The sequence below is a fragment of the Oryza sativa genome, chromosome 3, assembly GCF_034140825.1.
Source record: "Oryza sativa Japonica Group chromosome 3, ASM3414082v1".
Lineage (NCBI taxonomy): Eukaryota > Viridiplantae > Streptophyta > Magnoliopsida > Poales > Poaceae > Oryza > Oryza sativa.
In genome coordinates, this window is record NC_089037.1 from 25,028,261 (window position 1) to 25,044,042 (window position 15,782).

At 43.5% G+C, this 15,782-nt stretch overlaps 2 protein-coding genes across 4 annotated transcripts; both read right to left on the reverse strand.

Moving 5' to 3' along the window:
• Positions 1-3,223: 3,223 nt before the first annotated feature.
• LOC107278290 (uncharacterized) lies at positions 3,224-5,582 on the reverse strand. 3 transcript variants are annotated; one of them, XM_026024449.2, is made up of 3 exons: positions 5,440-5,582; positions 4,478-4,509; positions 3,224-4,390 (listed from the first exon to the last, which is right to left on the reverse strand). In XM_026024449.2, the coding sequence occupies exon 3, from the start codon at positions 4,313-4,315 to the stop codon at positions 3,641-3,643; it is 675 nt and encodes a 224-aa protein (XP_025880234.1). In that variant the 5' UTR covers positions 4,316-4,390; positions 4,478-4,509; positions 5,440-5,582; the 3' UTR covers positions 3,224-3,640. The 3 variants fall into 3 exon arrangements, with proteins under 3 accessions (XP_025880234.1, XP_066165010.1, XP_066165009.1); XM_066308913.1 differs by having other exon boundaries at positions 4,478-4,557; positions 5,440-5,514; XM_066308912.1 differs by having other exon boundaries at positions 3,224-4,509; positions 5,440-5,546.
• A 3,301-nt stretch (positions 5,583-8,883) lies between these two features.
• LOC9271374 (E3 ubiquitin protein ligase DRIP2) lies at positions 8,884-15,023 on the reverse strand. The gene is made up of 7 exons (XM_015777789.3): positions 14,520-15,023; positions 13,146-13,245; positions 11,969-12,299; positions 11,394-11,809; positions 11,228-11,278; positions 10,461-10,533; positions 8,884-9,452 (listed from the first exon to the last, which is right to left on the reverse strand). The coding sequence occupies exons 1-7, from the start codon at positions 14,905-14,907 to the stop codon at positions 9,279-9,281; spliced, it is 1,533 nt and encodes a 510-aa protein (XP_015633275.1). The 5' UTR covers positions 14,908-15,023; the 3' UTR covers positions 8,884-9,278.
• Positions 15,024-15,782: the final 759 nt, after the last annotated feature.

Here is a 15,782-nt window from a genome sequence, read left to right on the forward strand (position 1 = left end):
TGAGGTATTAAACGTAGTCTAATAATAAAACAAATTACATATTCCCCCAGGAACCTGCTAGACGAATTTATTATGTCTAATTAATCCGTCATTAGCAAATGTTTGCTGTAGCACCACATTGTCAAATCATGTCATAATCAGGCTTAAAAGATTGGTCTCGCAATTTCCTGGCGAATTATGCAATTGGTTTTTTTTCTACATTTAATACTCTATTCAGGTGTCCAAACATTCGATGTAACAGTGTGAAAAATTTTGTTTGAGAACTAAACATACCCTTATTTTAATGTGACTTGGTTTATCATTAAATGTTCTTTAAGTATGATTTAAATATTTTTATATTTACAAAAAGAAAATTGAATAAGATGAATAGTCAAGTGTTGATTAAAATATCAACAGTGTTATACATTTAAAAAATGGAGGTAGTATGTCATGTGGATTGCTATGTTTTCAGAGTATACATGTATGTTTTGAGAGTACTTTATCTTTTCCCTATTTTGATATGTTGTTTGTTCTAGTCATTTACGTCGTTGACCATCATCTGATGTGTTTCATCCGTATAATTATCTCCAATCTACACATGTAAAATATCTTCAATATATCGGGGTGAGATTACAACACCGTACAGCGGCTTACAAGAGGTGTATATATATGGTGGAACCCTAAAAGGGATGACGATCCGTACCGCGGGGGCTCCGTCCCCGCACCCCTGGGCATCCGCTTCACTCCGGCAAAAGCTGGCCTTTATTAAATGTAAATAAATTTGGATCACAAATTTCAGTGGTAGGCGACGTACCCGTCGACAGCGAGGCACCTGTGGTGACTTCGTCAATCTTTTCAGAATTTACTGGCCCAGTCTTCGAAGATGCTCATAGGGGTAGGGTTTGCGTGCATGTGTTTATATGGGTGAGTGCGCGTGCGTTGTAAGTGTCTGTGTTGTACTGTGTAATTCTAAAAAAAATTTAGATCACAACTCAACAAAAATCGGTGATGGTGCTTGTATAGTAATTCCTATTACGTCACATCCGGGACCAGCGTGTGGGAAGGCCATAGCAGATGCTATGGGGAGGCCGCGGTAGCTCCGACGCAGCGCATGGGCAGGCAGCGAATCTGACGATGCGAAAAGGGAAAGGGCAGGGTGTCTCGGTTACCCGCAGCAGGGACGGCCGTTCCCCTCAATGGTGGCGAGCAGCGAGCAGCTTGGCGCCGCAAGCCGGCAACAACGACACACTGCGGGCGGCTCGTCCACAAAGACGAGCGATGTCGTTGCCGTTTGATCTTCTTTTTCTTTTTTGCCATCTCACAGTATTTGCTATTTGGTTGGAATTTGTGATGAATCTTTGTAGTGAAGTTTTGCAACCGTACAATTTGTGTTAAAATGTTGTCAAATTTTGTCAGTGTTTAGTCACATTTGAAATGCATGCAAATTATACAAAAAGTTAGGAAAATGCCCAAGGGTATAATTGTCCTTTTATGGCTGAATTGACACCGTTAAGTTATCTTAACATAATAGGGGTAGAGTGAAGGTGCATTTGAAAAAAAACAAGGGTAAAAACATAAACCATAAAAAGGTGTAAAATCATAATTAAAACATAAAGAAGGGGGGTAAGAACGCACTTGCCATTTTGCAATGGCAGAGAAACCTGAATTTTCTAGGTTAAGCGTGTGGAGATTGAGTGGTCTCTTTGAATGTGGGGGCTATATTAAGGTTTTATTATAATAAATTTACATTTAATGATTATTTGACATTATTTTACTTAGTATAACTTTAAGCGGATACATATTTTACCCCGTAGCAAAGCACGGGCACCTAACTAGTCTGGAGAAAGTTCAATCACTCAACCCAAAAATATTGGGATTGAACCTTCAAAGAAGGATATGTGTCCTCATCCTGTATATGAAGAAAGTTACCCCAAAAAATTGGGATTTAACGAGCTTCAAACACAATAAGTTGGCTAGCCTGAGGCAGGTAAAAAAACCGCAAGAATTCAAACCCTACCAGCTTATCGCTCATAATTCAAGCAAAGTCGGAGTCCTCATCCTATATCTGAATTTCAACACAAATTTAGAAGTAGCAGTAGCTTACGCATACCTTCAAAAAGCTCTAAGATTAATGTAAAAGAACCATTAAGTTTCAATATTGTGATTAATGTTAAAAAAAACAATTAAGTTTCAATATTGTGAAAGCGTTTCAAAAAAGTCAATACATTGGTACAATTCATATGCGATCTACCTAGATACTGGTTCAGAACATTAATTAGTACAATAGGTACAACCAAACATTTTTTAGGCTTGTTTAGTTACAGAAAAGAAAATTTTTAGATGTCACATCGGATATTTGAGCCTAATTAATCCATCATTAGCACATGTGGGTTACTGTAGCACTTATAGCTATGGCTAATCATGGACTAATTAGGCTCAAAAGATTCGTCTCGCCATTTCCCCCTAACTAGGCAATTAGTTTTTGTTTTTATCTATATTTAATACATGTGTCCAAAGATTTGATGTAATGTTTTTAGGAAAAAAATTTGGAGAACTAAACCAGGCCTTAGAAATAGTAGGAACAATCACCAGAAAATGTAACAGTCATCCACCCACAACAAACCACAGATAAAACTACTGGTTTACACCAAACACGGATACATGGTCCAACTGCAGGTTTACACGGCTGCCTACGGCTCGGGCGCCCGACGATTTCAAGAAAAATCGCGTCCGATTTACATGCAAAACTACTAAACTGATTTTTCTTCTAAACTACTTATCCAAATCATGATCCGATTGCACCATTAAATTCGTTGCAATTAAATCTTCAAAACAAGACCACACATGGATATATTCCGACGAAAAAAAGCTTATTATTGAATTATTTTTAAATGTTGCACGATGTTCCACCAGGTATATCGGAATTATTTCACTAAGTAGATCGAAAATGTTTCACTTGTTTAAATTGGGTGTTGTTTTACCTTATATAAAAACAATGTTTCAACAAATAGTGAAAGAATGTTTCAGTTTACTGCAACATTAGATCTATACATAGTGAAACATTGTGAGTACACTAGGTGAAACATTTTTCGGTGGAACAAAAAATAAACCAAATTCTCTTAATAGGGGGTTTCCAAAATATGTGGGTTTTTTTGTTGCAATGGAATGTTTCGTTCACTGCAACATTAGATCTATACATAGTGAAACATTGTGAGTATACTAGGTGAAACATTTTCCAGTGGAACAAAAAATAAACCAAATTCCATTATAAGTACACTTGGTGAAACATTTTTGTGGAACAAGGGGAGGGATAAGTGGGTGGGTCCAGATGAGGAGAGGGGAGCGCGCGCATGCGGGAAGAGGGAGCGACCGATTTTTCCCACCTCCCCCGATCGCCCGATTTTAATCAATCTCGGGTTTACACCGACCACAAAACGTTCATATGTAGAAAGCTACGGGAAACCGACAGGCAAAATAACTAACATCATTTGCAGGGGCATAATAGTATCGCACCCGTCGGCTGCGACCAGTGGTTAGGTGTCCATCATCATCATCAAACTTCAGACGAAAAGTCGTCAGCCGAAACATGTAGCGAAAAAACGGACCCTCAAGCTTGAAGCTGAAAACCCCCTCCTGACATAAGTAGTTGACAGCAACAGACTCAACCAGGCAAAATCTGCTTCTCTGTCCCATGTAGACGAGGGTGGCGCCTACGCGCGTCTCGGCTGAACAGATTCTCCCTGCAATACTTCACGTCCGGGCAGTGATCAGACACCAATTGGCCGGAGCAGATGCGTCCATCCATCGAGAGCCCGATCATGGCATTCAGCTTAGGGTCAAAGTAACCGCGGCCATGGAAAGGCAGCCCCCAGTTACCAAGGCATTTCCAGGCTGAGCTCCCGTCCTCCGCAATGCGAAAGCTGTAGGTGGAGGAAGAACTTGGGGAGAGGAACCCAACGCCGACGAGGATGGTCTGGTCTTCTTGAGGGAGAAGCACGTGAGAGAGAGCACGCATGGAGTGGAGGAAGGGCGGCATCGGGAGATCGCGCCATGACCATTGCTGCCGCCTTGTACTTCTAGGGTCGCCATCCAGCGCCAGCGGCAGTAGGTCAAGGAGCTGGAAGCGGGAGCACCCTAGCGTGAAGAGCCTACTGCCGATCTGGAAGTATACTGGGTCGCCGTGCTGATCGCCGCCGTGCCGAGGGACGAAGACGACGCACCCGGTGCGGACGTCGAAGCAGGCGCCGCCAACGTCGAGGTGATCAGTATCCCTTTTTTCTTCCATGGGAGGCATGGCCAAGATCTTGGAGCCGATGGCGACGAAGTGCAGGGGCATCCCACGTTGTGCATTCCAGCGGAAGAAGGGGGGTGGCAGGGAGGAGGCGGCTTCCCTCGCGATGCCTCCAGGTACCTGCCGCCCATCAGGTTGGTTAGACGACAAATCAATCTTGCGGAAGATCCAGTCGTCCAAGATGAGATAAAGCATGGACGTACTTACTGCGTCCAAATCGCCTACTTGACGTATTCCTTCTGCAATTCGAACTCGAGTTAAATCAGAATCAATCCATCCTAATCAACCTTAAATCGACAAGTCATAAGATCTGATGAACTCACTACCACGCTGAACAAATCCTACTCCAACTTAATCAATCCATCCCAAATCCTACCTCAAGCGCTTTGATGAACAAAGCCCAAGATCCGATGAATCCATCGCAAAATATGAATCAGTTCACCACCCATCACAATCGATAAATTCCTACTAGGACTTAAATCGATCATTCCTACTAGGACTCAAATCGACAAATTCCTACTAAGGCTGTGTTTACTTCTAGGGATGAAAAGTTTTGGCGTTTCACATCGGATATACGGATAAACATTTGAAGTATTAAACGTAGACTAATAATAAAACAAATTACAGATTCCTCCTGTAAACTGCTAGACGAATTTATTAAACCTAATTAATCCGTTATTAGCAACATGTTTAATGTAACACCACATTGTCAGATCATAGAGTAATTAGGTTTAAAAGATTCGTCTCGTAATTTACACGCAATCTACATAATTATTTTTTCGCTTATATTTAATACTCCATACATTTGTCTAAATATTCGATGTGACAGGGTGAAAAATTTTACTAGGGGATTTAAACATGCCCTAAGATTTAAATCGACTAATTCCAGGATACGAATAATCCATGGCAAAATAATAATCAATCCATCCCCAATACTACTACTACTATTACAAATCGAAAAGACAAATCATGATACTATGAATCCATTGCAAAATATGAATCAATCCACCGTAATCCTACTACTTACGATTTAAATCGACAAATCTCAAGATCCGATATAAAATAACAATCGATACATCCCAAACAACAGGAACTTGAGTCGACAAATCTTCAAATTCGAATCCAAATCGGGGGCAAGGAATAGAGCAAAGGAAATCGCATGTACGCACCTCAAGCCGCGGCTGAGACGAAGGTGTGGGACGAGACGGAGAGATTGGTGGATAAAAACGCCCTAAGGAACGAAAAAAGTTCACTTCAAATCCCTCATCTTGTCGACGAGTTTTAAAATCATTCCTAAACCGAAATATAACACATCCCTAATATTACAAAACAGGGTTATATTAGGTCCCAAAGAAGTATTAATAACGGTTTTGAATGATGTGGCGCTGACATGGCAAAGAAAAATAACGAATAAAAACCGACGTGGGACCAGTATGTCAGTGAAAAAGATATAATCTTCCTAGCTTGTTCATCTCTCACCATCCAAGCCGACGGTTAGGCGGCGAGGTCGCGAGGGGCCGACGAAGCACGGCTTCGTCCGTGGCCAAGCGTACGCGCTCGTAGCCGGCAATGGCGTCGTCGTGTGACCCAAACTCTCCGCGACCCGCTCGTAGCCGGCAATGGCGTCGTCATGTGACCCAAACTCTCCGTGGCCAAGCGTACGCGCTCGTAGCCGGCAACAGCTTTGTTTGTGGTTGCATCATCCTGCCTCCTGATCTCCTCGTGGCGACTTACGACTCCTCGTGCGTTCGGCTAGGCTAGAGCTCGGGCCAGCCTTCGGGCCTTTTTCGTGCTGGGCTGGCCCAAGCATGACCCAATGGCCGTGCTGTGCCGTGCCGCCCAACGTGCCTCAACTTACGGCCCAGGCACGGCCCATAGCCGTATCGTGCTGGGCCGTGCTTTCCTTCGTACTGAGCCATCGTGCCTTGGGCCGGCTCGAGAAAGCACGGCCCAAGTCCCAGCTCCCTCGCCGCCTCGCGACCTCGCTTTACAACCTTCGAACACGTGATGGTAAGAGAGAGGAAGGAAGAATATATTGTTTCACTGACACGTGGATCCCCATATGATTATTGTTTAAAAAAAATTAAGCGTCATGTCAACGCCACATCATTCAAAACCGCTCTTAATACTGCCTTGGGACCCAATACGATCCGGCTTTGTAAGATTAGGGATACATTATATCTGGTATTCCGATTCAGTGACGATTTTGAAACTCGACGACAAGATGAGGGACCTCAAGTGAACTTTTTCCCCTAAAGAAACCTTAGGATATCTGCCATGATGGGTCTTGGAGTCTTGAATCGCACAGTTTCGACCCAACAAGGCCGAGGACAGTCACGTGGAACACAGTTGGGCTGGTCGGACACCCTCCGCCGTCAGGGAACAGCAGCACCCAGGGAACAGCAGCACCCGGAATAAGTTCATTCTAGTTCCCTCAATTTTTTTTTTTTGCTGAGTATGAAATTCGTCCCTTAACTAAAAAGTCAAATATATAATCGGTACCTCAATTTACAAAAACGGACTTAAACGCTCGGCTTTAGCTCACGTGGCAAGCTGAATCAATGTGACCCACACCTTGCCGTGCCGCGCTGCGCTGCCCTAGCCACTGTCGGGCGCCAGCCGCTGCCGCATGCCGCCGCCGAGCGCCCGCCTTGTCGCACCAGCCGTTGCCTACCCGCCGCCGCGCCTGTCGCGCGTTGCCGGCGCTTGCCTGCGTCTGCCACCACCTACTGGCCACGTGCCGTTGTTGCCGCCGTGTCGGCTCGTGCCGTGTTGCCGCCAACTGCCCGCCGCCCTAGCGTCATGTCGCCCTGGCCATTTCCTGCCATGTCGTTTGCCGGTCGCTTGTCGCACATCGTGTTTCCCGTGTTTTCCTGGCTCGGCCGTGCCGAGTTGCGTCACTCAGTCAGTTTCGTGACCGACCCAGGCCGCCGGTATCGTGGACCAGCAGTAGACCGCCCGCATGGCCCTGGACCACGGTAGGTCGGCTCAATGAGCCGCTGACCCATGAGGCCCGCTTGCTGTTGTCGTATCCCCTTGTTTTGTCCGCCCACAGGCGTCAACACGTAATAATGGAATAAGGATTTTCTGGTTTATAGTAAATACACAATGAATATTCTAAAATTTATATCTAATTCATCTGAGCTTCGATTTAATCCATTTAAGTCTCAATAAATTCATAAAAATATCTAGAATCCATTAAAAATGGTTTATTTTCCTATTTCAGTAGACTTATAGCATGTATTGCTTGTGCTTTGTTTGTCGTGTAGAATTTGGCAGTTCCGAAGCTCCCATGTATTTCGAAGTGGTTGCATATGTCTCTCCAGCTCAGGAGCAAGGCAAGTCATACATACATATTGATCATATTGTACCTATTTTATAAATTCCCGCTTTCTTCTTAAAATTGTATTATTTTATATGTTATGTGGGATGGATACCTATTGTACTCAGCCATTTTTAACCTATATCTTTGATAGCTGGGATATGAAATGATTAGATGATTGGTTTAGATGATGCTTAGCCATGCTTAGATCAATTAGCACATTATGGGTTTCACATAAATTATTAGTCCTTAATTTAATGATGGATTACCACCATGGTAATAATTGAACTAAAATATGCTTAAATGGTGGGTTATGGGTGCTTGGTTTTGCTAGTCGCACCCATGACAATTAAGGGGAAGTTCTTGGGAAATCCTGGAAGAATTACCCGTACTTACCACAAGCCAACATGGCAACGGCTGGATCTGTAGTGTGGCTTGACCTAGCTAACGTATCCGAGCAAGAGTGGGCGTGATGGAGTATGGATGGGCCCTGCGACAGTCTATGCTTCTTCCGGGTTTATCTAGGTACAAGAGGGGGCTGCCCGCTGCCTGTTGAGGAATGGGGGCGAAACCTGAGGTGCGGTGTGATTGGTTAGGGAGGGTTATGCGAAGGGTTTAATTGCAAATTGTGTGGAGAAGATGAAATGGAATGCCAGCCCTAATTGCAAATTGTGTGAAGTGGAAGATGTAGACCATCTGATGTTTAACTGTGCAATATCCAAAATCATGTGGTGCTGCGTTAGAGATGCTTTTGGATGGAGTGGCATTCCTAGATCAAGGGGGGAGTTGATGGATAAACTGAAAATGCAAAGTTGTGATTCAAACATTACTTCCCTTTCATTGTTTGCTGCTGGCTCTTGGGCCATTGGCTTTTGCAAAATGACTGGGTTTTCAACAACAAAATGATCGATGATGCTTCTCATTTACCTTACAAGGTTGTTTCTTTACATTTACAGTGGAGAAAACTAGCGCCAACGAAGAAGAGTACTCTGGACGCTTCAAGGGACTTACTGCTTGCCAGTATCCGAAAGATAGCAGGCTTAAGTATCTGATGAATTGAGTAATACTTAAGTGTCTTTGGTGTGTTTCCTGGCTTGTTTTTGAGCTGTGCCAGCAGCTATAGTGCTCTGTTCATGTTAAGCTGGAATCCCCAGGTTTTTGCCCCTTTTTACTTTTATCTGTCTTTCTTCTCTTTCTCTGCTCTGTAACGTACTCTTATGCTTTGAATGAAAGCTGGGCTCTCCAAAAAGAATAACGATCTAGTAACTGTTACAGCAGTCCATGAAACGGCTGGAAGACAAATTTTGCGATCCACATCCACTTTATCTAGTCATCTCATACATATAGACTCTTTATAACCAACCTAAACAGCAATAATGACTACAGGTATACAGATAATTCACAACAGCCTTTTTTCTGCTAATCTTTACACACCTTTTTGTATAATATAAATAATGAAGAAAAAGACAATCTTAATGGAATCGAATAACATCAATGAATGCATATGAATGTGACGCCAAGGGCTGGCTGCCAAGTGAGCCAACCGCATTGTGACTTGTGAGGCTATGTATGTATCAAGGAGGTTTATCTCGGATCACCTCTTCTTCCATGGGCCCAATAAAATGGCAGGAAACGGGACCCGCCTCTAGGCGAAAAATGGCTTGAGCCTTGTGTTTGTGGTGCCATTCATGGCGTGATGGCCTTTGGCCGCCCATAAGTTAGCACCATTACAAACTCCTTGGCAGGGGAGCCTATCATGGTCTGTGTTGTCTGTGTTGATCGCCCCCTCAACCACACCTCTACTAAATTGCACAGGGGTTGTGTAGGGTTCACTGGCTGCCCGCAGCAATTTATTTCGACCTGTAAATCCAGACAAGTCGATATTTTCAGATGACCTTACAGTGGATCTTCACTACTAAGTAAAACAAGTTCCATGATAAAGAAAATGTTGCGACAAGTACAGCGATGTTTATAGGTGTGAATCTTTTCAGGAAGTTAAAAATGCTCCGAGGTATTCTACTATGGGGAGAGGAAAATATATAGTACTTTCTCCGTTTCACAATATAAGACTTTCTAGCATTGCCCATATTCATATAAATGTTAATGAATCTAGACATATATATCTAGATTCATTAACATTTATATGAATATGGGCAATGTTAGAAAGTCTTACAGTATGAAACGGAGGGAGTAACAATTAGTATCATGATATGCAGTCTGGATATGGTTCGTGGGAATGGTGGTTGCGGCATGTCTACATTTGGAGAAGGTGGTCAAGGAGTTTTTTACCCAAGGATATGGATGGCGATCTAGTCTTAGGATTGGTGGCTCTTATGCTTTTGGAGGAAATGGCCAAGGAGTTGTTCATGGGTGGCAATTTAGTCTTTGGATTGATGGTCCTCAATACTCCATGTCATTCTTTTTTCCTTTTGAGTGTGGTTTTGTATGTTTAGCTGTGTGCATCTTAGTTATGCAGAGGCCGGAAGTGTTCTCAAGATAATTGTATCACCTTGATGTAATTGACTGAGTTCAATAAAAGTTTCCATTATCTAAAAAATGATATACAGTCTGGGGACGATTAAAGAAAATAGGAAAATGACAGTTTTGGAAAAACAAATACACAGCAAACTGGAAGTTATGGTCTTATGAATTAAATTGACCCATCATCAACATGACATGGATTCTGATAAGCATAATTTGTAGCTCAAATTGCGAAAAGAGGCCCATAACAGAAACTAGAGCAGAAATGAAGCAAATCTGCAGCCTGCCGTGTCCAGATGAGCACAAGAGTGTCCAAAAGATCTACTTCAATACCAGTCACACATGATAGTAATCTAAAAAAAAATGCGAGGCAGATATAGCTCTTACCTCTGCCTCGTTAGGAAGGCCAAGCTTCTGCATGAGGTACTTCTGGATTGACGAGGCAGGTATGTTTCCATCTCTATTGTAAAACACAGTGTGGAATAGCCATAATCAGATCTGCCAGCTAATATCAAGTCGCAAAATAATATAATGACCTAGATGTTATACAACTGAATCTGCATCATACAACACTACTATAGACCAGCATATCTTCCAACTCTTGAATGCAGCCACACTGTCTAGCACCTAGCAGAAGTTTGCGAGCAAAATATATTTTCCAACTAAAAATTAATTAGACTCGAATTTTAGCACGATATTTGTAGTTAAAGAAACAGTTTATCAACACCAAGATTGTAGCTAACAGACTAGCAGAGAAGTGCAGAAGCTGGAAACACACATGTTGCCAAATGTCAGACCTCGGCTCTGCTGCCTCTTGAATCAGGGTCAAGTATCAGTGGAAGATCAAAGTCCTCATTCACAATAATTTACACTGAAACTAACCAAGTGACTTCTATCTCCAATCAGCTCAAGTATGCAAAGAATTTTCTTTTATATTATCAGCTTGCACCTAGTCATTACAAATCATGTAAGTATCTCTTTCTTTTGTTCCTCCCTAATGCATTTTCTTTCTTGGATATTGGTGTTGTTATCATAACATATCTACTGACAGTCCAGTGTGATAAATCCAAACAAGATCTATATGAAGGCCATGTACAGATTAAACTATAATTTTCATAAACCTTAAGGAAACGCTGGGAAAGATGGGAGCTCACTTTATTCGCAAATAATGGGAAGGTATCTGTGGTAAAGGTGGGTCTCCTTCCCTGAAAATAATCAGGAAAAAAAAGGAACAGGATCAGATAAAAGTTCATGGCAGCAATTCTTTTTTTCCCTAAATATTAAACCAAAGTTATATTACGATGAATCGCCAATTCTTACTGTTCAAATGATGCAACAAGTGAAAACCATATAGAACTGAATTTCTTTTCGTTTTGTGTAGCTGCAGCTTCAGGCTTACTATCAGATTGGGCATGAAGTTCTCTCCTCCGTCCAGTCCTTTGGTTTTTCCTTTTTAGCAAAGGTACATCTTTCTTATCATCCTCTATTTTGGATTTCTGCATATATTCCCTAGACTTTGTTTTGTTAACAGATGTGCTCCCAGGAGAGTCACTAAGTTGCTCTCTCTTAACAAATGGACTCTGTGAACTTGATCGGGAGGACTTTGTCCTGTTTGCAGCTTCTACCAAACAATTTAAAGGTCTCCAGAGCTCATCAGTCTTATCGGCCAGGTCCTTGCGATCACCTTCGGTATCTTTATTGGAGGAATGGTTCGATGCCTCTGCGTTTGATGACATCTGCATACAACAGGATCAATTTTTGCTGGCATGTGCATTCTTCTAGCTATTGTAGTTTGAAAACTTAGTAATTAGTATCACTATTTCACAGCCAAGTCCAATGTAACTTTCATTAAAGTGCATGAGAGATGGGTACCCCATAAGGTGTGGTCTGTTTACCTGTCTTCTTGTTTGTGGCACTTTGCCCAAATTAGTGGGCAAGCTTGAATTCTGAGCATGCTTTTCACCATTATCAATTTCCTTTTTCACAGGATCATCAATACCAGGACCAAGGCCACGCAAGGCAGCAGCTTTCCTGGTAACTGCTCTTGTCCGTCGCCCTGTCAAGCCTGTCGGTGTTACTGTAGGCGTATCAACTACCAGAGAAGAGATAGATCTCTCTTTCCTTTTACTGGGAAGTAAAACAGGAGCTGCTACTTCGTCAGCACTAATCTTCTTTCTTTTGAATGGAAATATTTTTGACCTTACATCTTGTAGATTGTGATCAGCCCTGAAGTTGGAACATAAAGAAATGAGTATAAGTAGGTGTAGGCCACAAACACCAGTGCAGAATCACATGAATAGAAGTACGTCAAATTTATTTTCCAACTAAAGGACATATGCAAAAAATAAATCAGATGCATTTTCAATGATAAATACTTTAATAATGCAATTTCACAGGATGCAATATAAATCATCAAACAAGTACCAATGGCTTCACAGGCTACAAAGTACCCATACAGTAAAATGAGAGCAAACCTTTGGGATCAGTACACTCAACAAGGAACTACAGAAATAAGAGCAGGAAAACAAAATTCTTCTTTAGAGCATATGAATTTACAAGAGGCAGAATATCTGTTCCAGATTACATTCTGCAGAACAAAAAGCATGAAACTGAAGTCAACAGAATCAACACTGTACAAAATAGTCCTGTATGATTGCTTACTGTATTACGTAGAGCTTAACTAAAAAGTGTCTAAGATTCCATAATATCCCAGGTGATACTGTTTAAACCCTGAGGTACATATTTTACTCAAATAGTGGGGAGCTACTTGGAGTTAAACAAACAGTCACCAAGGCATTCAGGATGTAACATTTCTACTTTTTTCCCACTGTATTACTTCCTAGTGTTTTGTTTATTAAGGAAATCTCAATCAAAGTACCAAGTTGACATGCTCTATTCATACTATGCCCCACTTGGTAGTCATATCATATAGGAGTAATAAATAGAAGATGCAGGAAATTTAACAGTACAGTCAAAATTGAAGTGCAAATACACAGTTATTTTGACCTTACAAGCTACAGGGACAAGCAATCTCAATAAAATTTGAGTGCATATACATGATGATAAGCATACCTAAGCTTTTCAACTGGAGTGCAGCCAAGATCAATTTTACATACTGGGCAGGATTCTACCTCCTCATCATTCAACTTCTCATATATACACTTTCTGCAAACTGCATCAGGGTGAAAAAATTAGAGCTGTGGAATCTATGAGCAATCAAATATTGTGTTTTTTTACCTTTTTTTTATCAAATTAAGTCAAGACGCATAACTGGTTTTCTCACTACTTGTACTATTGTGTTGTAAACTTAACTGTGAAATTAGTGATAGGGTCAAGAATCCATAGAAAAGGTAGCACATAAGACCGAAGAACCACTAATAAAACTACAGTTATCCCAAAAAGAGGCCAAACAATGAAAGTTCTTCCAAATGAACTCTGAAAATATCAAAAGGCGAATTCTATGCTGACCAGATGTGCACTAGCAGCACTGTTCCAATTGATTAAAAGTGGAACGAATAAGTTGGCAATAGCGTAATAGCGGATATGTAACATCTGCCTGAATTCAACTCCAACTGAAAATATACTATCGGTTACCAAAGATATTGGGGCATGTCATATGTAGATTAGGAGGATAAAGTATAAATTTGAGAGCCGAAATTATCTCATAAAGAATGCAAGTAGCAGCACAACTGGATTTTGAATTACTACTAGTTACTAACAACATTCAACCCAGGATCTACTTGTGTCGTTGGTGAATGACGTTGGTTGTTAAGTTGCTACTGTAGCATTTCACTCTGCTTTATACAATGGACAGCCTAACATTAATTACTTGAGCAAAATGTTTCCAAATCGACAACCCGGAAATGCATGCAGCATTCTCCCGAATCTTAAACAGACGCTAGCATTTGCTTGGGGCCACATAAAAGTAGCATATTTAGGCCAGCCTTGTCTCCCGAAGATGAATAGTGAGCTCATCCCAGTCTTGGTAGATTACCATGCTGGAGCACCCGAGCTTTCAGTAAGACAGTTAGTGAATCTGAGCTGCTTAACTATCTCAATCAAAAAAAGGAAAAATGGCAGAGCTATCAGCGATCCATGAGACGGGTGAATGATTTACGTGAAACAACACGGCATTCCCCTCCTGGAGTGCGTGTTACGGTGTTACTAGAAAAGTGGAGCAGGTAGCTAGCACACGGGAAACGTTGGAAATCGGGTCACGCCTAGCAAGGCACAGAGGCATGACATGAGGGCATATCCTCCCATGAAGGCGAAATCCCCGGCCGGCCGCGACACGTCAACGCGCGGGAGCCACGGCGACGGCGAAATCCCCACGTACGGCGCCGAATCGGGGACGTGGGAGAAACCGGATCCTAGCTCAATTGAATTGAATTCAACACGGACGGCGTGGTGGGAGGAAGGTAGGAGGGAGGAGGAGGAGGAACTGACAGGTGTGGAGGCACTCGGAGACGGTGGTGGCGTCGCGGAGGAGGCGGCCGCAGAGCGGGCACGTCATGCACCTCGCGAGCAGCTCCCGCTTCACCATCACCACCCCTCCTCTCGCCGCCGCCGCAGCCGCAGCCGAACCACCGCCGCCGCCGCTTCGCCTCCCCCTCTTCCTCCCCGGCCTGCCCCTCCTCCTCCTCCCCCGCTCCTCCACCTCCTCCTCCTCCACTTTCTCCTTCTCATCCTCCCCTCCATCCGCAGCCGCAGCCGCATCGTCGTCGTCCTCCTCCTGCTGGTGGTGCGGCTCCTCCTTCACCACGGCCCTGGAGCACTCCTCCTCCTCGTCCTCGCCGCCGTCGGCCTTGGGCGGCGACGCGGGGGCGGGCTGCATGGCCAGCGGAGGGGAGGGGAGATCGAGGTCGAGGTGGAGGGGGGAGGTGGAGAAGCGCAGACGCGCTGCGCTGCGTCGTGGCCTCCTTCCTCCTGCGTGTGGGTTCGTGGGCTCGTGGCGAGAGCGACCAAGCGAGTGCAAAAATAAAAGGAAAAAATAAAATAAAGTGGGCCAGCGATGGTAGCGCCAGGAGGTGGTTTGGTTGGCGTGCCAGCCGCGCCAGCTCGCGCCCCCCCCCCCCCCCCTCCGCGTCCACGACCCCGACCGATGATGAGTGTGATGGGACCACATGTCAGTGACCCCAGGGGGAACCGGTTCCGTCGCCGACGTGTCCACTCCGACCCACCCAGCCGGCCCGGCCGGTTTTGTACGTGCAATACTGGTATGCTCTGCTCTGGTGTTTCTTCTACAGCTCAACCAAAAGATGCGGGCGAGGATTGATGGGTGTGTGTCTCTGCCGGTGTGAACCAACCGATTTGTACGTTTGTTCTCTTTTTTTTAATAACTTAAACAACTTTATTACCCAAGATAGAGTTTACGGGATACATCCTAGTAGGGTAGAGACTAACCAATCTAAGAAAGCAAACTTCCAGAAGAGACTAAACAGCAGTAGAGTATCATATCGATTGAGTTTCTTGGGCCTCCATTTACATGCTCACCGCTTGACGAACCAGAAAGCTCTTATGGCTGTCACCACGGAATGCTCACCGCTTGACGGACCGGAAAGCTCCTACGGCCGTCACCACGGAAATGGCACCAATTGGAGGTTAGTTGCTGAGCCGTAGATCTTGATGTAGGTGTCACCGGACTCAACAAATTAGTTCCACGGAGTTTTCCATTAGATCTGAGGAGCATAATTTGCTCAACTCGAACTA

Bases quoted from the DNA above. Each gene is read 5' to 3' on its own strand.
- LOC107278290 (XM_066308912.1), bottom strand. From the start codon at position 4,465: ATGCTTTATCTCATCTTGGACGACTGGATCTTCCGCAAGATTGATTTG.
- LOC9271374 (XM_015777789.3), bottom strand. From the start codon at position 14,907: ATGCAGCCCGCCCCCGCGTCGCCGCCCAAGGCCGACGGCGGCGAGGAC. The intron at 11,279-11,393 runs GTAAGAATTGGC...GATTATTTTCAG, and splicing joins CTTGTTGCATCATTTGAACA to GGAAGGAGACCCACCTTTAC. The intron at 9,453-10,460 runs GTAAGAGCTATA...CTGGATTTACAG, and splicing joins GCCTTCCTAACGAGGCAGAG to GTCGAAATAAATTGCTGCGG.